Source organism: Aquarana catesbeiana, linkage group LG03, assembly GCF_042186555.1.
Source record: "Aquarana catesbeiana isolate 2022-GZ linkage group LG03, ASM4218655v1, whole genome shotgun sequence".
Taxonomy (NCBI): domain Eukaryota; kingdom Metazoa; phylum Chordata; class Amphibia; order Anura; family Ranidae; genus Aquarana; species Aquarana catesbeiana.
The window spans coordinates 433,736,187-433,760,651 of record NC_133326.1 but is presented as its reverse complement, the minus strand read 5'-3'; the positions used below and the strand labels follow the sequence as shown (position 1 = coordinate 433,760,651).

Sequence of the window (24,465 nt, the reverse complement as noted above, 5' to 3'; positions counted from 1 at the left end):
TGCGCGACTCCGTGTTTCCTCCACCGAGCCCCACGTCAAAGATTGTAATTTTGGATAGTAACCATTGTCCCAAATTGGGCTGTATTTAGTAAAACCTTTGACGGCCTGCAGGTGTGTGGGCTTGTTCCATATTTTTTGGAGCAATGCAAATGTGGGGAACTTCTTATTGGATTTTGCGTAGACCAAGGCCTCCAACCCCTCTGCTACATCATTAACTCCCGTTACTTGGCACATAAGGGCTTTGGTAGGATTTGTTTCAGAGTTTCCCCCCCCCCCCCTCTACTTTGCGGCAGAGACATGGCCCGAGCAATATGTTGTAGTTGGGCTGCTATGTAGTAAATCCATTGATTAGGTAGGGCCAGGCCCCCCGCATCTTTGGGTTTCTGCAGTTGTTCCAACTTAACTCTTTGGGTTTTTTCGTGCCATAGGAAGGACCTAAAGATGGAGTTGGTGATGCAAAATATTTTAAGGGGGACCACCATTGGGGTATTATGCAGAATATAGAGAAGTTGCGGCTAGATAATTTTTATGAGGTTTACTTTACCTACCAGGGCCATTTTTAATCTCGACCAGACTTTAAAAGGAGCCTCAGGTCTTCTTGCCCATGGTGATACATTTTTCTGTTCAGCTGGGTATACCAAACTGTATGTCGGTCACAGTGCATTGGGGGTAAGTGACATGGCACAATTTTGCAGTGAATGTGCGGTGGCTGGAAGTGATGTTAATATTTCTGGAATCATAACAGTAGTTTAGTTGAACTGTAAAGAAAAATAGTGAACTAAGAACAGGAGAGTCTCCATCACTGTGTAACTGTGGAAACATTCACTAGCCAGCGATTCCCAACGCAATCGGTCGGTTGATAACTGAAAGTCGATAAACAGAGAACTTAGGGTTGCTTTGAGCCGCACAACTGGTACAGCTCAAAGGGAATCAACTAGTTCTTTCCTGGTAAACTTTTAGAATTTGAAAAATTCACATTGCTCACAAGACTGGGGGGAGAAATCCGTTTTGTCTCTCAGCCAAACTGTCGGTGCCCTGTAGAAAGACAGGATAAAAGGTAGCCTTCGCTGTGTTCATCCCACCTCCGGGTGCAGTGGAGCCCTATGTCAGTCTCCCTGCAGCCCTCCTGGTTTGCTGATAACATATTTGTTGGCATCAATCCAGGCATGCATGCAAGTCTTGCTGTGATCTGAGTGTCTCTGATTAGGTGGGGTCAGTTTGTCTTCTAAGTCGCTAATGGGACCTTCTGCGGCAGTGTTGCGCTCTCTAATCTTTTGCATGTCATGGTGGATATAGCCCAGTTCCTCCTTCATGCCGCCAAATTGCACCTGTAAGGTATGCACAGAGGCTGTGCAGCTATGTATCGCTCTAAGAATGCCTGCCAGGGTGGGTTGTGCTGCCTCTTCATCCCCCCCTCTCCTCCACCCCACTCTCAGGGAAAGCTGATTCCTGTGTGGCAGAGGGGGCCTGTGAGAGCTTCTCTCCCACCAGTGCTGCATGTAGTATAGCTGGAATGGCATCCATATCTTCCTCCCCTCTCTGCCCTGTAAGCTCAGACTGTTTTTTGTATTATACAGCATGTCCCTGGGGGGCTCCTTGCTATTATTCTTGAGAGTTTTGAGAGGCTTACCCGCATCCTTCAGCTTGTCAGCTCCACGTGAGTATCTGGAGTAGGAGGCCGCGGCGCCATGTTGGATTTCGAACGGTCCCCGGATCTCCGTCTGTTTACGGGTCTGCATGGTGTCCAAAGTGTCCGGTGGTAGGATCGGGAATGTCAGAGGTGGGTCCGGCAGGGTTGTGGACTGAAATGCGACGGTTTCACAGGCTGGGAGCAGGATCAAAGCAGAATCTAGGATGGGAGCTCTGTGAGACATGTCCTCTCACATGCCGCTCTTGGCCACGCCCCCTCATTTTGCTGCATTTGATGCTCCTTTTTTCATGAGGCAAAAAGTTTGCTTCTGGGTTTGGGGTGGCATTAACAATTAATGGCACTGAAAGTGCGACTTGTTCATTTTAGTGTATAAAGCTGGCCATATACTATACAATCTGATTGTATAATCTTTAGATCTACCAACAACTACGCAGTGCAAGGGCCTGCCTGATTGAATACAGATACTAAGCTAAGCAGGGCAATAACTTCTCTGCAGAATGTGGAAAAGTTGCAAAAAGATCTGAACAAGGATGGAAAAGGACCTGGGGGCCCTAGTGGTTGATATGCTCAGCAATGGCATGCAATGCCAAGCTGTTGCTAACAAAGAAAACTGAATATTGACATGCATTAAAAAGGGGATCAACTCCAGAGACAAAACGATATTTCTCCCGCTCTACAAGACTCTGGTCTGGTCGCACCTAGAGTATGCTGTCCAGTTCTGGGCACCAGTCCTCAGGAAGGATGTACTGGAAATGGAGCGAGTACAAAGAAGGGCAACTAAGCTACTAAAGGGTCTGGAGGATATTAGTTATGAGGAAGGAGAGATGCTTGAGAGGGGATATGATTTCAATTTATAAATACCGTGCTGGTGACCCCACAATAGGGATAAAACTTTAGAAGGATTTTAAGAAGACACGTGGTCACTCATTAACATTAGAAGAAAAGAGGTTTAACCTTAAACTACGTAGAGGGTTCTTTACTGAAAGAGTGACAAGGATGTGGAATTCCCTTCCACAGGCGGTGGTCTCAAAGGGGAGCATCGATAGTTTAAAAAAAATATTAGATAAGCACCTGAATGACAGCAACATACAGGGATATACAATGTAATACTGACATATAATAAAATATAATCACACACATAGGTTGGACTTGATGGACTTGTGTCTTTTTTCAACCTTACCTACTATGTAACTATGTAAATATGTAAATGTGTGGAGATCTTCACAAAGTTTACAAACTGCAAGATCATCAGATTAATAGGATTATGCTAGAAAAAAATAAAAATACAATGTGGGCATTAATATATGACTATAAATAATTTGGACCATAGATTTAATTTAATATTCTTTGACAAGTTTACATTTCATATGGCTCCTCAAATGCCTTATATTTTATAATAAAAAAGCTACAACCAAAATTTTGGACATTTTTTAGCAAGTATAAAAGAAGTGGAAAGTGTGAAAATCCCCTCTGATGACTGGAAGTGGAAGATTTCCACATTATTCTTGTCTGGGTGACAACTGTAAAAATCACTTTGTCCTAGTTACTGTATATTGGTAACCAACACCAATAGGGTGAATATTCCATTTAATTTCCCGTTTTCATAAATTACCTCCTTGTAGTAAACTGAAATATTGTAGAGCAATGTGTGCACCTCACCTGAGCTGGAATCTTGTTTTTCTCTTGTTCTTCTCTTCTTTTTTCCCTATAAAAAAAATATACAAACGCATAGTTACATAGTAGGTAAGGTTGAATAAAGACAACAATCCATCCAGTTCAACCTGTGTTGGTGCGTGTGAGTAGATAGTCTTTTCCCATATCCCTGTATATTGTGTTCGCTAAGATGCATGTTCAAGAGTCTTTTAAAGCTATTAATCCTTCCTGCTGACACCACATATTGTGGAAGGGAGTTCCATATCCTTACCGCCTGACAGTGAAAAACCCTCCACGCAGCTTAAGGTTAAACCGCTTCTCTTCCAGTCTCATTGTGTGGCCCCCTGTCTTCTTACACTCCCCGAGACTGAATAGTTTCCTACGCTGGGATCACCGTTGAGATGTTTGTATATCACTATCATATTTCCTTGCCAGCGTCTCTTCTCCAGGGAGAATACATTTCTATTGTGAGTGAAGAGTGTAAGTTTAGTGTGAATATAGTGATAGGGCAGCGTGAGTGTAGTGCAACCAATCATTTTTACTATAGTGTCAGTTTACGGCAGCATATTGAAGTGCGTTAGTGCACTTTTACGGCAGTATATTGAAGTGCCTTAGTGCAATTTTACGGCAGTATATTGAAGTGCAGATAATCGTGTGGAAGGATCTGGACAGCCACACACGGGGATAGGCAGATAAAATTCTTCTTTATTTAATAAATAGGATATAAGGTACATATGACACCGCTGGAGTGATACAGCTTAACAGCTAACGCGTTTCGCACTCATACAGAGCGCTTACTCATAGCTGAGTAAGCGCTCTGCATGAGTGCGAAACGCATTAGCTGTTAAGCTGTATCACTCCAGCGGTGTCATATGTACCTTATATCCTATTTATTAAATAAAGAAGAATTTTATCTGCCTATCCCGGTGTGTGGCTGTCCAGATCCTTCCACACGATTATCTGCACCAGCAATCACCAGAACCTGGGACTCTCTCCCCTTTTTGTCTGGGAGGAAGTGAAACTTCAGTTTGGTCTGTCCGGAGCGGTGGTAACTATCTTCAGTATATTGAAGTGCCTTAGTGCACTTTTACTGCAGTATATTGAAGCGCATTAGTGCAGTTTTACTGCAGTATATTGCATTGCATTAGTACACTTATTCTGCAGTATATTGAAGTGCATTAGTGCACTTTTACGGCAGTATATTGAAGCGCGTTACTGCATTTTTACTGCAGTATATGGAAGTGCGTTAGTGCAGTTTAACTGCAGAATATTGAAATGCCTTAGTGCACTTTTACGGCAGTATAATGAAGTGCGCCAGTGCAGTTTTACTGCACTATATTTTAGTGTGTCAGTGGAGTGTGCCTTTGTTGTGAGTACTCAAGTTAAAGTGCACCAAACACCACTTTCCATTTACGTGCATCCAAGTATACATCCCCCTTCTCTATTTACATTACATTTTTGTAATAAGCCCCCTCATCATGTCTGGGAGGCCAACAAGCACAGACTCGTGCGCTGTCCACTGCAGCTGCCAGAGCAACTTATTCTGCCTCCTTGTCCACAGCTACTCCCCAGAATCATGCATGGAGAAGTCAGCTGAGTTATTTGAACACAGCGTGAGCCACTCGCCCCTTGACGATGCACAGGCATTACTTTGATTCTGATGTCGGTTCCGAATTTAGGAAGGTAGGAACATGAGCCTACAGAGGGGAGAACTCTGGTAAACAACAAATTGGCAGTCATGTTCCCCCAGCCGCAGTTGGCTCCAGAGATGATGAAGATGGAGGGGATGATGAGAAGGTCACTGATGCGACTTGGGTGCCGGATAGAGCAGAGGAGGAAAGTGAGGGTGAGGCACAACCCCAATGAGGCAGCCATCATGGAAGAGTAGAGAGCAGCCACCCTATTCCATCACATTGTGGAGCTTATTATCTTCCGCCCCACTTCCCACAGCTCAGCTGTCTGGGCCTTATTTTACCACATGTGCAGCAGATCACACTTTGCCTCAAGCAGATCAAGCGTGGCAAACACACCAACCGTTTGGGTACCACATGCTGGACAAGGCTTTTAACCTCCCACCACTCAGCCAAGTGCAAGAGCATCTGAAAGCCACACAAAAAGGGACGCAATTCTGCTTTCAGGTCTACCCCCACTTTATCTCATCACCTTTCAGCAGCCTCCACTGGCAGGAATGATGGTATAGCGAAAGTCACAAGTCCTAGCAGCACATCTGCCAGCAGCACACTACCAGCTGTAGAATATAGCAGGCAAATTTCTCTGCCCCAGCTGTTGCAGCGAAAAGAGAAAAAAAAATGGTCACTGCCACCCACATGCCCAGCGTCTAAATGCAAGCTTGTCAAAGCTGCTGACTTTACAACTCCTGCCTTTCCATCTGGTGCATTCTGTCCCTTCTGTGATTTTGCAGAATGAGCTGTACTACAATGGTAGGTTCCCAGGCGCTATTTCTTTGCACGTAAGGCCATTCCAGCTCTGCACCATCAAGTGGAAGGCAATGTTGTGGCAATGTTGGGCAAGGCAACCAGCTGCAAGGTCCACATTACTGTTGACACGTGATCCAGCAAGCATGATCAGAGACAATCTATTTTATTCACAGCACACTGGGTAACTCTGCTTGCAACTCGGAAGGATGCAGGGCAGGGCTCAGTGCTGCATCTTGTTTTGCTGCAAAACTTTCATACAGATGGTGGTGATGATGCGAGATTTGTCAGCTCCACCCCCTCCTCCATGCCCTCCTCTACTGAATTGTCCCATGAACCACCAGTACCCTCTAAGTGTTCTTTTAGGCTATTCAATGAGTCAGCCTAGAACATGCCATGCAGTGCTTCAGCTGGTCTGTCTAGGGGACAGGAGCCACACCAGAGCAAAGATTCTTTCAGCTCTGCAGGGGCAGGCCAAGAGGTGGATCATGCCATGCCAGCTGGAGCCAGTGCCATAATGGCACTAACCTCCTGTCCACCCTTAGATAGGGAAAGTTGACATGTGCCATGTCTGGCACATGTCCTCAATTTGGTGGTGCCGCATTTTTTAAAGAGGGACCCAGGGTTGGAAGATCTGCTAAAGCAGGCCACAAGAGTCTGTAGCCATTTCAGGCAGTCATACACAGCTAGTGCTCGGTTGGCTGAAATTCAGCTGGAATTCCACGTGCCCATAAAACGGCCTGATTTGTGACATACCTACCAGGTGGAACTCAAATATGGCAATGGTGCGGTGGCTGCACATACCGCAGAGGGCCGTCATTGAGTATCTGTGCGAGCATTGCACAACCACAGGCTCAGGCCAACTTGGCTTTTTTCCTCATGCCAGTGGCTACTGATAAAGGATGCATGCACTGTCACAATTTGAGGAGGCGAGAAGGAAGGTGAGCCGTAACAATGCATGCATCAGTGACACAATCCCTGTTGTGTTTCTGCTGGAGCAGACTCTGCGTGGCATTATAGACAGGGCACTCGTGGCAGAGCAGCAGGAGGAAAAGGACGACTTCCTTTCCTCTCAAAGCCCACTTTATGCAGACACCATTCTTGCAATGCCACAGAACACACAAGAGGAGGAGGAGCAGGAGGAGGATTCTGGCAGTTTTGGAGGCACTGAAGCAGGGAAGACATACGTCAAACCTTAAGGGATGGTTTTCCATCCCCAGAACCCTTGGGATTAGTACATCGCTGGGAGGAGGCAGTTCCAGATACTGTATGTCACAGACCTAGCCGGGACAGAGGCTGTTGGAGAGGACTGTATGCAAGCCTGTTGCCTTTTGATTATGGGCCCTGGATTTTCAATGGAACGGTGCTCTTTGTGGGGTGCATTGGAGGTCCAGTTTGAACTGTATTAATCGGACTCAGTCGTGTATATATGTATATATTGTTTGTTGTTTGATTCTGTTGGGGACTCCTTGCTGTGGATCTGTGTCCCTGAAGAGAGAGGGGGGGTTCCTCCAGCAGCAACCTGCTGATAAGACTGATTCATTCTGTTGGGACACATCCTGTGAGGAGATGCTAATGTCATCAATTCCTGATGGGTTTAATGTAAATAAGTTTAGTCTAGGTTCTAAGGGTATTCAACTCATTGTTGTTTGTTCTAATTAACCCTGTGTTGATGTTTATGGTAATGTGCGTAAATTGAATGAGCTGATCACATTGTCCTCTATACAATGTAGGAGACGGGACGACTCCTATTGGAGCTCATGTTAATTAGGTTAGCTTTGAGTCATCCTGGTGTATAAATGTGTGGGAGATCTCAAATAAAGAGTAGTTCTGATGTACTCCAAGACTGGTGTTGTCTAGTTCTTGGGGTTCCTATAGCCAGAACCATTGGACTCGTGTTCCAGAACTTAGGAAGCGGTATATGACGGAAGCACTCAAACGGAGTGTGGGACGTTCCGTGACATTGGTGGCAAGCAGCGGGAAAGCTTCCTGAAGTCTGGGACATCCAAACCTCCAACTGGATCCAAGATCAGCATAGCAGACTTCAGTCACCCCAGCGGAGATATGGACCTGGCATCAGAATTCCCGGGGCTGCTGCGGATCATCCTTTCAACATACACCAGGACTGTATCTGAGGATGAATACCTGGAGCTTAGGCAGCAAATTCGGGTGGAGCTCTGGATTGCAGCCCTCCGTCTCGCTGGTATAAAACAGGGCAAGTGCTTTCCAACCCAAGAGCAACGGGCCAGTGACCAACGGGCATTGCGGATGGCATTCCTGGGAGAGCAGCCCCAGGAGCAATGGGTGTCTGAGTTGGACAGGTTGGTCCAGCAGGAGATAGAGCTGGACAATCGTTATCGGGCTCTGCAATGGCACGCAGAGGAGGGATATTTAGGGGAGACAACAGAATGCTCTCCGGAGGGATATGACTTTGGCGGCCCTGGATTGCTGTGGGAGAGCCTTACAGATCTTTTTATGTTTGGCAATGAAGGGGAACCTGACCTTGAGGACCTGAGAGACTATAGAGAGTCTATGCTCGGTCTTGCAGGGGTCTCAGAGCTCAAACCTGATCTGGACCATTTGCTAAGGAAGGAACAGCATCTGGAAAGGGCATACAGGAAACTGCTAGAACAAGTTCAGCAGCATGCCAGAGAATCGGCAGTGGAAAATCCGGAGATTGCCGTCCCCAAACCTGAAGTGCTGACAACAGGGCAGAGCTCTGCTAACCTCTGCCCAGAAATGATAGCATCTTCTGGGTTCCATGGACAGGAGATGGTGAACCTCTATCCCCAGACATCAGTTGCAGAGACATGGGATTTGATAGACTTTTCTGCTGAGGAAGAAAAACCTGATGAGCCTCCAGCAGAAGAGCTGCTATCAGGGCCAAAGTTCACTGTGTTCTGCCCAGCACCAACAGTGGCTTCAGCCTTCCTGAGAGAAGAGGTAGTCGGCCTTTCTCCCACTACACTGACAGGGACATGTGATTTTCTGCCAGCAGCATCTATGGAGTTAAAACAAACTTCTCCAGCTGAAGATCTGGTAACCGAACAGAGGGTCCAAGACCTCTGCCCCACACTTTTACCAATTCCAGAGACTGGGGATTTAATAGACGTTTCTGTAGAGGAGGAACCACCTGGCAAACCCCCAGCAGAAGTGCTGGCAACCGGACAGAGGGTTCAAGACCTCTGCCCCACACCTGCAGCAATTGTGGAGGCTCAGGCTGAGAAGATGGCAATCACTTCCCAGCAGCAGATACAGGGGGAGAAGGGAGAGGAGGTGTGTGTTGTCCCTCCCCAACAGTTGGCCAGGGTGGAGGAAGTGGGCTTTCCTCCCCAGCAAAGATCCATGTACCTGGGAGACAGTACCATCGACATGTCGTCCCAGCAGCCAGATGAGGGAATGGAAAAGGAAGCAGCCGGCTCACCTCCCCAATGGCAGTTACACAGTTTGGGAGTGGAGGAAGCCAGCCTCCTGCCCCAACAGTTAGCCGGAGCAGAGGATGCGGAGTCCCCAGCAGAAGTGCTGGCAACAGGGCAGAGTGCTACCAACCTCTGCCCAGCACCGGCAACAACTACAGAGTTCCAGGGAGGCGGGGCAGTCGGCCTCCCTCTCCAACAGTTAGCCGGAACAGATGGTGTGGGGTTTCCAGCAGAAGGGCTGGCAACAGGGCCGAGGACTGCTGGACTCTGCCCTCAACTAACAGAGGATGGATTTCCTGTGAAGGTGGATGGGACTTCAATCTCCACCTGTATACCCCAGGGATTCTGGGCAGTGGGCCCCGATCCCCAACAGCATGACAGAGTGAGCCCAGACACCCTGTCTTCTCTCCAGCGGCAGAAAGGATTCCAGGGAGAAGAGCCAGTCCAGGCCTCTCCCCAGCGGCAGATATGTTCTCTGAGAGAGGCAGAGGTTGGCTGGGTGAGTAATACTCTGTTTGGAACAATTTGTTTGGGGTACTGTGTGGGTACAGGCAGTAGAGGACTGGAACTATGGACTAACTTCGGAGTCAACCCGTCTGGGGTCTTCTCCTGTGTTAGTCTCCTGCCGAAAGGGGAGAAATGTCACAGACCTAGCCGGGACAGAGGCTGTTGGAGAGGACTGTATGCAAGCCTGTTGCCTTTTGATTATGGGCCCTGGATTTTCAATGGAACGGTGCTCTTTGTGGGGTGCATTGGAGGTCCAGTTTGAACTGTATTAATCGGACTCAGTCGTGTATATATGTATATATTGTTTGTTGTTTGATTCTGTTGGGGACTCCTTGCTGTGGATCTCTGTCCCTGAAGAGGGAGGGGGGGTTCCTCCAGCAGCCCCCTGCTGATAAGACTGATTCATTCTGTTGGGACACATCCTGTGAGGAGATGCTAATGTCATCAATTCCTGATGGGTTTAATGTAAATAAGTTTAGTCTAGGTTCTAAGGGTATTCAACTCATTGTTGTTTGTTCTAATTAACCCTGTGTTGATATTTATGGTAATGTGCGTAAATTGAATGAGCTGATCACATTGTCCTCTATACAATGTAGGAGACGGGACGACTCCTATTGGAGCTCATGTTAATTAGGTTAGCTTTGAGTCATCCTGGTGTATAAATGTGTGGGAGATCTCAAATAAAGAGTAGTTCTGATGTACTCCAAGACTGGTGTTGTCTAGTTCTTGGGGTTCCTATAGCCAGATCCATTGGACTCGTGTTCCAGAACTTAGGAAGCGGTATATGACGGAAGCACTCAAACGGAGTGTGGGACGTTCCGTGACACTGTAATCCTCATTTACCCCAAGGACTCTGCTTCTCATGCCTCGCAAACTTGCGGTGCATGGGCTCCCTCATTCTTCTAAGCCTGCGAAACACTAGAATTTGTGGCATCAAGGAGAAGGATCACTATTACATAGTAGGTGAGGTTGAAAAAAGACACAAGCCTATCAAGTCCAACCTATGTGTGTGATTATATGTCAGTATTACATTGTACATCCCTGTATGTTGTGGTCGTTCAGGTGCTTATCTAATAGTTTCTTGAAACTATCAATGCCCCCCACTGAGACCACCACCTGTGGGATGGAATTCCACATCCTTGCCGCTCTTACAGTAAATAACCCTGTATGTAGTTTAAGGTTAAACCTCTTTTCTTCTAATTTTAACGAGTGGCCACGAGTCTCGTTAAACTCCCTTCTGCGAAAAAGTTTTATCCCTATTGTGGAGCCACCAGTATGGTATTTGTATATTGAAATCATATCACCTCCCAAGCGTCTCTTCTCCAGAGAAAATAAGTTCAGTGCTCGCAACCTTTCCTCATAACTAATATCCTGCAGACCAGTGGTTCTCAACCTTTCTGGTGCCGTGGCCCCTTGATAAAATTTCCCAAGTTGTGGGGACCCCTAACAGTAAAATTATTTTCGTAGCGTGGGTTGTCAGCACCCAAGGCAAGACAAGTAATTTGCGCCCCTATCCCACGGACATTTAGCGCTCCCTGACTCCCTTCCACTCGTACAGTATTAAAACCCCTTATGGTACAATTTAGGATGTAGCACTCTCTTTGTTCTTTTTTCTTTCCCTTTTATCTCTCTCTATCATAATTTCTTGTTTTTTTCCCCCATCCCTCTTTCTAGCCGTCTTCCTTGTTCCCTTATTCTTTTTCTCCCTTTTTCTTTGTTCCTTCCCCTCTTTTGCTCTCCCTTCCATATATCCTCTATTTTTATTCATTCTCCTACTCCTTGGTGGGTGGGGGTAATGGGATGAGTGGCAGTGCTGGCAGGGAGTTGGGATGAGTGGCAGTGCTAGTGGAGGTGGGATGAGTGGCAGTGCTGGTGGAGGTGGGATGAGTGGCAGTGCTGGTGGGGCGTGGGATGAGTGGCAGTGCTGGTGGGGCGTGGGATGAGTGGCAGTGCTGGTGGGGGGTGGGATCAGTAGCAGTGCTGGGGGGGGGAGTTCTGATCAGCCAACTTAGGTGTTCTTGATCAAGGTCATCTGCTGATCCGAGAACTGTAGTGGGGACTTTTAATGGCAACTATAATCACAGGTAGGCTGGGAGAGCAGGCTTCAGGAACAGCCCAGGACTCGGTGACCCCTGGCAAATCGTCATTCGACCCCCGAGGGGGTCCCGACCCCCAGGTTGAGAACCACTGCTCCAGACCCTTTATTAGCTTTGTTGCCCTTCTTTGTACTCGCTCCATTTCCAGTACATCCTTCCTGAGGACTGGTGCCCAGAACTGGACAGCATACACTAGGTGCAGCCTGACCAGTCTTGTAGAGTGGGAGAATTATCATTTTATCTCTGGAATTAATCCCCTTTTTAATGCATGCCAATATTCTGTTTGCTTTGTTAGCAGCAGCTTGGCATTGCATGCCATTGCTGAGCCTATCATCTACTAGGACTCCCAGGTCCTTTTCCATCCTAGATTCCCCCAGAGGTTCTCCCCCCAGTGTATAGATTACATTCATATTTTTGCCACCCAAATGCATTATTTTACATTCTTCTACATCAAACCTCATTTCCCATGTAGTTGCCCACCCCATTAATTTGTTTAGATCTTTTTGCAAAGTTTCCACATCCTGCGGAGAAGTTATTGCCCTGCTTAGCTTAGTATCATCTGCAAATACAGAGATTGAACTGTTTACCCCATCCTCCAGGTTGTTTATGAACAAATTAAACAGGATTGGTCCCAGCACAGAACCCTGGGGGACCCCACTACCCACCCCTGACCATTCCGAGTACTCGAAATTTATCACCACCCTCTGAACTCGCTCTGGTAGCCAGTTTTCAATCCATGTACTCACCCTATGGTCCATGCCAACGGACCTTATTTTGTACAGTAAACATTTAAGGGGAACTGTGTCAAATGCTTTTGCAAAATCCAGATACACCACGTCTAGATGGCAACTCACCTACTCATAGACGGTTAATAGATTGTTATGGCAAGAACGATTCTTCATCAATCCATGCTGATTACTGCTAATGATACTGTTCTCATTACTAAAATCTTGAATATAGTCCCTTATCATCCCCTCCAAGAGCTTGCATACTATTGACGTTAGGCTAACTGGTCTGTAATTCCAAGGGATGTATTTTGGGCCATTTTTTAATATTGTTGCTACATTGGCTTTTCTCCAATCAGCTGGTACTATTCCAGTCAGTAGACTGTCAGTAAAAATTAGGAACAATGGTCTGGCAATTACTTGACTGAGTTCCCCAAGTACCCTCGGGCGCAAGCCATCTGGTCCCGGTGATTTATTAATGTTAAGTTTCCCAAGTCTAATTTTAATTCTGTCCTCTCTTAACCATGGAGGTGCTTCCTGTGATGTGTCATGAGGATAAACACTGCAGTTTTGGCTGGCAACCCTCCTTGACCACCGTTAGAAGGGGAAAGTCTCAGGACTCACCCCGTCCTCACAGAGGGAGCAGAGGATCAGATATCTTGAGATCATCTTAAAGAGGAGTTTATGTAATAGAAGAGGGGAAGGGGAGAGAAGCGCCAGGCGACCAATAGTGTAGCACAGTTTAATGAGTAAAAAACATGTAAAATCAGTAACCGGTTCAACTCACAGGATAACAGTCTATGCCTGGATGGGCTGTGGTGAAGATCCCACACGGGATCGTGGAGTAGTGCAGGCGGCTCTGTGAACCAGGAGAGAGGTCGCTGTAAACACGAGCAACAAAGGGCCGGTCGGCACCTGTCAAGCCACAAGGAGAACAGACCAATCGGAATGCATTACAGAGGCTAGTCACGCCTCCTTCCTCAAGCAAATGTCAAGCACCAGGCGCTGCTCCGGGTTCTTTTGTTTGCTTGTTATGGAATTTATGTAGTGCCTTTCCAGACTCAGGGAGGGCCATCTCAGTAATGAATTTCAATTTATTTTTATTCTTGGGCACCCAGGGCTGTCAGCTTCCACATCCCATCGGCAGCGTCTGCATCATATGGTGTGAGATTATCTAGGGGAGAAAACCGACATGAAGGGCTTTCCAGTTGACAATCCACTGGGTCATGAGAATAGAACACTGGCCAGAACTTGCCCACTATGCAATTGAGCCATTGGGCTGCCCTGCATCCAACATGCTTTCGGAACGGGCATTCAGTGCTGCCAGAGGTTTTGTGACAGATAAAAGAGCGCATCTTTTCACAGACTCCGTTGACCGGATGAAATTTATCAAAACGAATCAGTCCTGGATTAGCAGCAGCTATTAAGCCCCTGATGCCGATGTCGCAGATTAAGCATTTTCTGGATCTGGAATCTCTGCAAGACTGTCTACGCTTCCTAGCTTTGTGGGTGTTGATTTTATCTGAAATTAATTTTTTGGAATAGGTTTCATGGGCACAATTAACACCCATGGACTATTTTTTTCCGCACCTGTTTGACAGGTGCATATTTCAATTTTTGACAGCAAGGCCAAATCTTGCTTTCATCAAGAGTACCTCTATAGGGTTACGAAGTGAAGGCACCAACACCCAAAGACCAATTTTTCTGCACCTGTTACTTCTATTCAAAGTCTGCAAAACAAACACCAGAATTTAAAGTGAGTCAGTAAATGGGGTGGGTGGCGCTACATGAGATCGATAGGTGTATGAGACCAATCTCTCTGACATAAACTCTATTTACCTTACTTAGGTTTAAGCTAGAAGATGTAATGGATCCCTATTCAAGAATGTAAAAGCATCTGCAGGATAACAAAGTGAAAAACCTTTTATAAATCTTTTATAAAATGCTAAGTGCTACAGGTGGAGTAAATAGATAAAATTCTGTGTATTCGTGGCCCTCCCTGCGCAAATGTGGCAAGGGAGTCTTCACTGTTCCATCTAAACTAAGTGAAAAATATAATATACGTGTGATAGCTTAACAGTGATCGTATATGTGCGTGTCTATAGTTGTGCACATTGAAAGGCAAACACTCCTAGAGCTGATGTGCTACCATCTGATCTGAATCATTTAAAACAGGAAAAAAATTAGTCCCAATAACGATGATATGCAATATTCCAAGGATCACAGAAGTTCATTCAAAAGGTGACTTGTGTACTCTGTTGCATAGGTATTCATGTGACTTTTGTGCTCCCCCTCTCGGGTCCCCACTCACCAGCTACCACCACCCCTGCAGGGGTGAATGGTATATATAGTATACAGCAGCTGAGGTCCTGATGTCTCTCCGGGTCAGGATTCTTCCAATTTCCCGGCAGGATATCCTGTGTCAGCCGAATACTAGGAGGTAGCTAGTATATTCCAGTGTTTACTGAAAGTGGAAAACACATACAAAAAGCTAAAGGGGAATCCTAAGACCCGATACGAGAAAAAGTTGAAGCTTTTTGTAAAGAAGGGGAAAGATATTGGAATTCTTAGTACAAAAGAGGCTGAAAAGCTAGTGTCCAATTCCACTAAGACCCCGGTAATATACTATACTCCGAAGATCCACAAGAGTTTAAATAAACCGCCTGGCAGACGATCATAAGCGGGATCAATTCAGTCTTCTCGCACCTGGGAGAATATCTGGATAAATATCTTCAACCACTGCTGCAGGAAGGTAGATCCTACCTACGAGATAGATAGTTTGCAACTCATAAAAGATCTTCAGAATATTGAGGGGGCAAATAACTGTCTGTTGGCTACCATAGATGTCAACTCATTTATACAAGAGTATAATACAAAAAGATGTTCATAAAGATCAACTACTAAGGATATGCAGGAACTGTAACATAATAGAAGACTTCCATACACAGGCAGACATGCTGGTAATGTAATTGATCCCCCAAAACAGGTTAAAATCTTTGCTGACATGAAAGGGTTTTACAAATGCCAGACATGCTTGCCCTGTAGAATCAGTAAAAAACAGCCAAGAAAAAGAGAAACCTTTATGTCAAGAACTGACCAGAGAGAATATAAGATAAAGGAATTGATCACCTGTCACAGTACCTATGTCATCTATGTCATTGAATGCCCTTGCCACCTCCAGTGTGTAGGCAGAACCACCCGCCCCCTTTATGTGCGGATAAGAAAGCATATTAACAATATCAAAAAAGGCTTCCCTAAGCACAAGCTATCCTGACATTTTGATGAGGTACATCATAGGGATCCCACCGGATTGATATTCTACAGGATCGACCTCATCAAGGACAAATGGAGAGGGGGAATAAAACAACCTTGATCTCAAAAAAATGAAACTGGTTGGATATACCGGTTGGAGTTCCTTGACCCCAAGGGCCTCAACTTGGATATCGACCTGAACTGCTTCATAGCTAACCCTTAATCTGCTTTAGTCCAATAGCGTGAGGTGTGACATTTTATGGAATGTCTGCTTACCTTCAGGAAGGTTAACACCCAGACTCCTAACCTAGATTATAATCTTTCTATACCTGAGGAGATCAGGATATATGGGTCTACTGGTGGGGTATGTGGTCATGATGTTCACTGCCCGTAGCCTCCTGGGCTTGTGACTTAGGACCTCTTGGTCTACCAGTCCCTTTATCAAATTTTGTTCCCTTTGGCTGCTCCCCTTTAGTAGGACCCCCCCTTTGAGACAGGCTAGCCCTAAGTACACATCTTTTAGATCAGTGGTTCTCAACTCCTGTCCTCGGGACCCACTAACAGGCCAGGTTTGCAGGATAACTGAAATACATCACAGGTGATATCATTTGCTGCTCAGTGATTGCAGTATTCTAGTCTGCATCTCCCCAAGGTAATACTTAAATTCTGGCCTGTTAGTGGGTCCTGAGGACCGGAGCTGAGAACCACTGTTTTAGATAATATATGTAGAAAAAAAAATAATATATATATATATATATATATATATATATATATATATATATATATATATATATATATATACATCCTTCTCATTTTATGGGGCTTTCCTCTTCATGCTATTTTTTTCTTTTGGACTCCCATGCCTACTATTCTGGGTCTCCTATTAAGTCTAAATTAATATATTTAAAAAAAAAAATTAAGTGTCTTAAACATGTTATTCTTTATAAATAGTGTGTATCAGAAGCTGTAAGGAAACCTACACTTTTTAGCCTGTGTTTGCCTTTCAATGTGCACAACTTGACTGATCACTGGACTAATACAAGAAAAGGGAATTATTGGTATTAGGGACTTTAAGGAAATCATGGCCTGGTAAGGTCACCCATTTCCATCCCTAGGGACTTTAAATGAAACCAAGACCTGGTAAGGTCAAGCGTTTCCATCCCAATCTATAGCACAAACAAGGGGATTATTGGAGGGGAGGTTGGGACTTTATATGAAGCATGTACCAGCAAGCAGGTAGTAAGATGAACATAGAGGAATTTATTGACATAATACCAAAGCACATCCGTTACAATCGCAAAAAGCATACAAGATAAAACAGGTAGATACATGATGTAGTATAATAAACATTCATGATAATATTTGTTCATACAATAATAGAAAGATGAACAGGGTAAAAAGTTAGATAATGGTAACTTAAGATATCACCTGAAATAAATTCCCTAGTACATCATGATTTCAAGGTAGGGTAAAATAGGATAAAAGCCAGTAATATCTGCTGGACCTAAGGCCTCGCTAGACCTGTGGGGGGGGGGGGGGTTGGAAAAGATAAGATTGGTAAGGACTGGATAGACGGTTAAACAAGGCATTGGTGGCTCAACGCGTTTCGTGGCTTCCATGCCACTCATCAGGAGCGAGCCCGTGTAATATCTGAAAAAATATTTATAAAAAATATTGGGATAATTACACGATGCACTAGAACAAAAAACATTAGTAAAGGGGGAGCGTGATAAACGGACCCCCAAAATTGCTGTATGGGGATACTCACTGAGAGACTGTATAGTGACGGTGAAGTGGCGGGGTCCCAAGAGCCATCCAGGTGACCCCCAACGGGAGCTGAGGTGGGGAGCCCCACGGAGACGGCAGCAGACGCCGACCAGGGCAGGCACAGGAACCGAGGAAAGTCTAAAAAAGGTGAATGAGAGTAAGGTATGTAGGCATGTGAGGAGAGATGTGAGAAGAGAGAAAGAAACCCCAGATATAAGGTAGAGTGAGGAGAGTGTGGGAGAGGTGAGAAGAGAAAATTGTAAAATTGGGAAGGAGTGAAGTGAAGTGGAGAAACCAAAGACAGCAACTTCAACTTTTTCTCGTATCGGGTCTTAGGATTCCCCTTTAGCTTTTTGTATGTGTCTTCCACTTTCAGTAAACACTGGAATATACTAGCTACCTCCTAGTATTCGGCTGACACAGGATATCCTGCCGGGAAATTGGAAGAATCCTGACCCGGAGAGACATCAGGACCTCAGCTGCTGTATACTATATATACCATTCACCCCTGCAGGGGTGGTGGTAGCTGGTGAGTGGGGACCCGAGAGGGGGAGCACAAAAGTCACATGAATACCTATGCAACAGAGTACACAAGTCACCTTTTGAATGAACTTCTGTGATCCTTGGAATATTGCATATCATCGTTATTGGGACTAATTTTTTTCCTGTTTTAAATGATTCAGATCAGATGGTAGCACATCAGCTCTAGGAGTGTTTGCCTTTCAATGTGCACAACTTAACTGATCACTGGACTGTTTTGAATCACATTCTTATTTGTTTTGTTATACATATATATATATCCTTGGACTGCACTTAGATTGTTTGGATCTATGAGGTTTTTTTTTGGTCACATCTGTGCAGGGATAGACACACACACATACGATTTCTGTTAAAGTGGGAGTCCTGCAAAATTTTTTTTTTTAAAAGTGAGCAGCTGCAAATACTGCAGCTGCTCACTTTTAAATTAAGGACACTCACCTGTTCCGGGGTCCAGCGATGTCGGCAGCCAAGACCGAACCGTCCCTCGGGTGCTGCCGCTGCCATTCTCAGTGAGGGAATCAGGAAGTGAAGCCTTGCGGCTTCACTTCCCGGTTCCCTACTGTGCATGCGCGAGTCGCACTGCGCGTTCTCAATGGTCCCCGCTATCTCCTGGGACCTGTGTGTTTCCCAGGAGACAGCGGGGGAGTGCGGGAGGGGGCGTGACTCCTGCGGGAGTCTATTCCCGGAAGTGGGTGCAGATACCTGTATTATACAGGTATCTGCACCCCCCTCCCCCCTGAAAGGTGCCAACTGTGGCACCGGAGGAGGGGAGGAATCCGATGAGCGGAAGTTCCACTTTTGGGTGGAACCCCGCTTTAAGCTATCACACATATATTATTATAGTATATTTTTCACTTAGTTTGGATGGAACCGCGAAGACTCCCTTGCCACATTTGCACAGGGAGGGCCACGAATACACAGGATTTTATCTATTTACTCCACCTGTAGCATTTAGCACTTTATAAAAGGTTTTTCACTTTATGTAATCCTGCAGACGTCTTTACATTCTTGAATAGGAATCCATTACATCCTCTAGTTTAAACCTAAGTAAGGTAAATAGAGTTTATGTCAGAGAGATTGGTCTCATACACCTATCGATCTCAGGTAGCGCCACCCATCCCATTTACTGACTCATATTCTGGACCCCCCCGCTTTTTTTGGGGGGGTTCTCTTTTTTAGGAGACGGCAGCAAACTAGCCACTATCCTAAGCGCAGGGTACTCTGTGTTTGTTAAACACCAGAATTTATCCCAAAAAATCTCTAATCTTGTTCCAAGCGCACTAAATTGTGGCCTTATCATACAGATGGCTCCCCAACTGTTGTTTATAAAATAAAGAAAGCTTGCAGGGAAAATGTCATTTTTTTACTGCAGCAGGTTCTATACATGGTGCACCACTTTACAAGCAGACTAGGGGGACCCCCCCAGGCACTGTATTTAAAGGAATTTTTCATTTTTATTGTTTCACTTTAAGCATCAGTAAATCACTGTTCATTTAAAAATGTTTTTTACAAACTTTTATTTCCCATTGATACAGGTCCCCCAGGGCAGTACCCAGACCCCCATACCTTATGCCCAATAACTTGCAGCTAAGCCCTCAAAATTGGCACTTTTACTTCCGGTTCCGGCGCCATAAGGGACAGGGAGACCGGCGGCTCCGCTCCGCCAGCAAAAAAAAAAAAGGGGCTTATTAAGCCCCGGGCAGCTCTCCCCCCTTCCAGATAAACTCCACATAAACCCCTGCGCTGCCGTGGATGGAGTGGTATCCCTCACAGCCGCGATCCCGCTCCAGATCTTGTTAGAGACACGCTTCTCCCTCCCACTCCGGAGCTCCAGGGAGACCTAAGATGGCCGCTGCGGCATCTGCATCTCCTCTCACACAGAGTGATCTGCAGCCACAACGTACAGGTAACCCAGGTGAAGGAGAAAATTACACTGAGGAAATGGATGCCAGTGGGAGGGGAAACAAGGAGGCTCCAGTCTCCTATGATTAAATAGCCCAGGCAGTAGCAGCCCTGCTCTCCCCCACAATAACGGCCGCAGTGGAAAGAGCGGTATCAGCAGGCATCCTGTAGCTACGCAAAGAGCTGGGAGACCACTCTCAGAGGTTAATGGAAGCTGAACAATGTATATCCTTATTGGAAGACGACCAATATACTATGAATGTGGCTTTAGAAAAATTCACTCAAGCCCAGCAGCATCTGCATGAATGGAGGATCTGGAAAATCGTTCCAGAAGGAACAACCTCCGGATAATTGGACTCCCCGAGTCATTCAAGCATGGCTCACTCCTAGATATTTGCACCTCTGCCCTCCCAAAGGCCCTTGGCTTACACCGCAGATGCACCGTAGAAAGGGCTCATCCGATCAGGGCCCAGGCGAACTAACACAATCGCTCAAGGCCAATCATTGCGAAATACCTGAATTATGCGGACCTCACGGATATTTTGCAGCATTTCCGGAACGCACATTCCATGGTGATAGAGGGTCACAAGCTCCTCATCTTTGCAGATTATTCTGCCGAGGTATCCCACAAACTCAAGGATTTCCAACCCGTGTGCGCAGAGCTATTCAAACGCAGCGTTAGTTTCACATTAGCCTACCCTGCAGTCCTTCGTCTGCAAGCCCCAGATGGGGAACAGCTCACTTTTCAATCCCCTGAAAAGGCAACCGCTTTCCTGCGTTCACTTGACACATACGCAGAAAAAGTGAAAAGTGGGCCCAGGGAGCAAAGGAGCCCCAGGAAGGATCCGCCAAAACGCCTAAAGCACACCTCCTCAATTGATCAACCCACTCATCGATGAAATTGCCCTCTAAAGAAAGCCCACCACCCATTGGAGTGGCAGACATATCCTTTCTTTTTGAGTCCTGACCCTCCAGGAACCTATCACCTCTAGGTCTGTCCACACAGTGCAAACATAGAAATGTCATCCGTTACTTTCCATATGAGTTTCCCTCATTGAATTACTGTTTTTATGTTCTGATTTTCATCTATTTCATATGCAGTCCTCTAAAAGTTTTGAAGTGTTCTCTGCTATGTTCCTTGCCGCCAGAACCCACCATGTGTCTTCTCTCAGGCGAGGCCACTATGCTCCTTAGCCACTTGGTCCACCCAACAGGGAAATCCTGCAAGCCAGGGAATAGTGGAGACCTTCTCCCAACTCTACCATATTTTCTGGGGAGTAGTGCCTTACATCAACAACACACTTCTCTGGCCTTGGGACTTGCGGTCTGACCGGTGGTGAAATTAGCATACGGAAAAAAGTGAATTCACAAAATTGTTTGTATCTCAAGTTTAATCTATTTTACTTTTCTTTCCTCTTCTATTCCTTCATGCCTCACTCTCTCAAGAAGGAATGGTTCCCCCGTTCATGAATCCGGAAAATTGAAACAACACACCAGTCTCCGTTCGCAGATTATTTAACACAGGTAATTTACACATACTACCTCATACACCATCTTCATTTAACCTAATCCATGGCCACTGTACGCATAACATCCTGGAATGTTAAGGGGCTGCGCTCCCCGACAAAGAATGAAGGTCCTCAGACACCTAAGTAGATTCAAATCAGACATAGCACTGCTCCAGGAAACACACTTAGCGGAAAGCGACTTCTTCCAAATGCGGAAGTTATGGGTAGGCAGGGTGATAGGATCAGCATCTAAAGGCCGCAAAGCAGGCACAATCATACTTTTAAATAAAAAATTAACATGCGATGTAGTATCCGTAGACAGCGATGAGGATGGAAGATCAGTTTCAGTTCACTTTAAATTCCTGTCCAGAGAAATCAGAATAACCAACATCTATGCACCTAACTCCCCTGACAAATCCTACTTCACCGACCTCACAACCCAATTAGCAGAGACCAACCTCCCCCACCTCATAGGAGGTGACTTCAATTCAGTCATCAACAACTCTGAAGACAGATCCTGATCCCATAGTAACCTAAGACCGAAAGCATGTGACCCGTTCACCTACCTCTACCACAAGGTGAACGCCCTCCAATTAATAGACACGTGGAGAATTCAACACCCCCTAGATAAATAATTTACCTTTTTCTCCACAGCCCATAACTTTTGCTAGACTTGACTATTTCCTCTGCACCCCCCTCCCTTCTCCACACAGTCAGAGATTCCTGCATTCATGACATGGTCATCTCAGCCCACTCCCCTATCTCAGTCACATTGGACAGCCTCCAGACCCGCCCAGAATATAGACAATGGCCCTTCCCATCACACCTAAACCAAAATGAATGCTTTAAGACCATGCTGAAACAGGCTTGAAAGGACTACACACGCAACAATAGCTCCCATGCAAACAACCCTAATCTGTTCTGGGATGCAGGCAAAGCATTCCTCCGTGGAAGGATAGTTTCCTTCTTAACAGCCTACAAGAAGAACACCCAAAAATTATACCTAAAGACGAGTTATAGCCTACGTACTGCCCAGAAACGACTTACTGAGCGGAACACTCCAGAAAATCGTAAGGCATGGCAGGAAGCCAAGGACCACTTTGACATCCGGGCAAACAATTTAGAGCGTATGAAAATGACTCACGCACAATTATAATTTCACAAATTTGGAAATAAGGCAGGGAAATTACTAGCTAAACTCTCAAGAGCACATACCTCCCCACCCATATCACGGCCTTGCATTACCCAGATGGCACTCTCTCCACTTCTCCCAAGGATATTAATAAAAGTTTGGAAACATTCTACGCCAACCTTTATGCCCAAAAACCGATAGACCCCTGTGAAGCGACCAAATGGCTAGAATTAACACCCCTCCCACAGATTAAACCTGATTTGCTAATCACCTTAAACTCCCCAATCTCTGAAGGAGAAATCTCGGCCTCCATTAAAGGCCTGACAAGTGGCAAAGCCCCTGGCCCTGATGGATACACTCCTGAGTTTTTTAAATTGCTAAAAGAGGAAATCACCCCCTCCCTGTTTTCTGTCTACAACACAATATGGGATGGGGGCCCTTACCTCCTGACAGGACACCAAGCAAACATAAAACTAAATGCTAAAAAAGGGAAAGATCCACAGCAGCCAGGGTCTTACCGCCCAATCTCGTTGCTAAACATAGACTCCAAAATACTCTCTAAGATTATAGCCTCTTGTTTAGCAAATATCATGCCATCCCTTATTCACCCTGCAGTCGGTATTCACCAAGGGTAGGTCAGCCTTGTCCAACCTAAGAAAAGTCCTAGCCGCCCTAGAATACGCAAAACAACACCCCCTTGAAGATGTGGCGATTGTCACCCTAGATGCTGAAAAGGCATTTGACAATGTCAGCTTCCAATGGCTATTCCTAGTGATGCAAAAATTAGGGATATCAGGCCCCTTTTATCATTTCATACACAACCTGCATTCAGCACCGTCGGCTACGGTAATAGCTGCTCGTGTGCAATCTAATCCCATTCAGGTACACAAAGGAACAAGGCAGGGCTGCCCCCTCTCTCTTCTGTTATTTAATCTGGCCATCGAACCTCTATCGCTACACCTTAGCTCCACAGCAAGCATCCATGGAATCTCATTCAGACATAATGACGTGCTAGTCACCCTTTTTGCAGACGATATCCTGATATTCACCTCATCCCCCCAAACAGACATTTCCGCCATATAATCGATCTTCAATTCCTTCCACAAATGCTCTGGTCTGAAAATAAATTTCGCCAAGCGCGAAATTCTCCCTCTAGGTACATGTAATTCACGAACATGGTCACTTTCTTCTCCCTTCCACATTACCAAGAAAAACATCACATACTTGGGCATTAAAGTAGGAAAGAAACCATCCTCTCTTTACTATCTCAACTACCCTCCTCTGCTATCAAAAATAGTGGGTGAATTGGAGCCTTGGTCCAACCTCCCACTCTCACTCTTCGGGAGATGCGCACTATTTAAAATGGTCAGTTTGCTTGCCTGTTATACCCTTTGCAAACTTTACCATTATTATTGAAGCACAAAGATATACAAAATTTAAACAAGGAAATTACCTCCTTCATATGGAATAAGGGCAGACCTAGAATTGCACTGACCAAACTTTTTCTCCCGAAGAGTGGGGGGGGGGGGCGCATGCCGAACATTAGAGTATATAACTTAGTATAACTTAGCATGTCTTCTGAGAACAGGAATAGACTGGATTATACATGCGTCAAAATACTCAAATTACGGACTGGAATCGGACTTGGCTTACTGTCATGAGAGCCATGTACCTGATGCGAGACCGAAGTAGTGGGGAGGCCTCCCTTGCACCTTGGGTCCTTGAAGTCTCTGGAGATGGAGATGGAGACTTAGACGTGGTGGGACACAGAGTGGCATGGGTGCCAGGGGTGCGGACCACCGTGCAAGCTTTAGTCCGAGATCCGAGCCAAGGTCAAGTCCAGTTGGCAACAAAGTATAAAAGGGTTAATCAGAAAAA

General features: G+C 45.7%; 1 protein-coding gene across 3 annotated transcripts in view; it reads right to left on the bottom strand.

The window, feature by feature from the left end:
• LOC141132419 (transcription factor 7-like 2) overlaps window positions 1-24,465 on the bottom strand; it is a 1,287,046-nt gene that overhangs the window by 306,246 nt on the left and 956,335 nt on the right. For all 3 annotated transcript variants that reach the window (XM_073620780.1, XM_073620781.1, XM_073620782.1), the window contains one exon: window positions 3,311-3,356. In XM_073620780.1, the coding sequence (XP_073476881.1) occupies window positions 3,311-3,356 (46 nt within the window). The remainder of the gene's footprint in view (window positions 1-3,310; window positions 3,357-24,465) is intronic.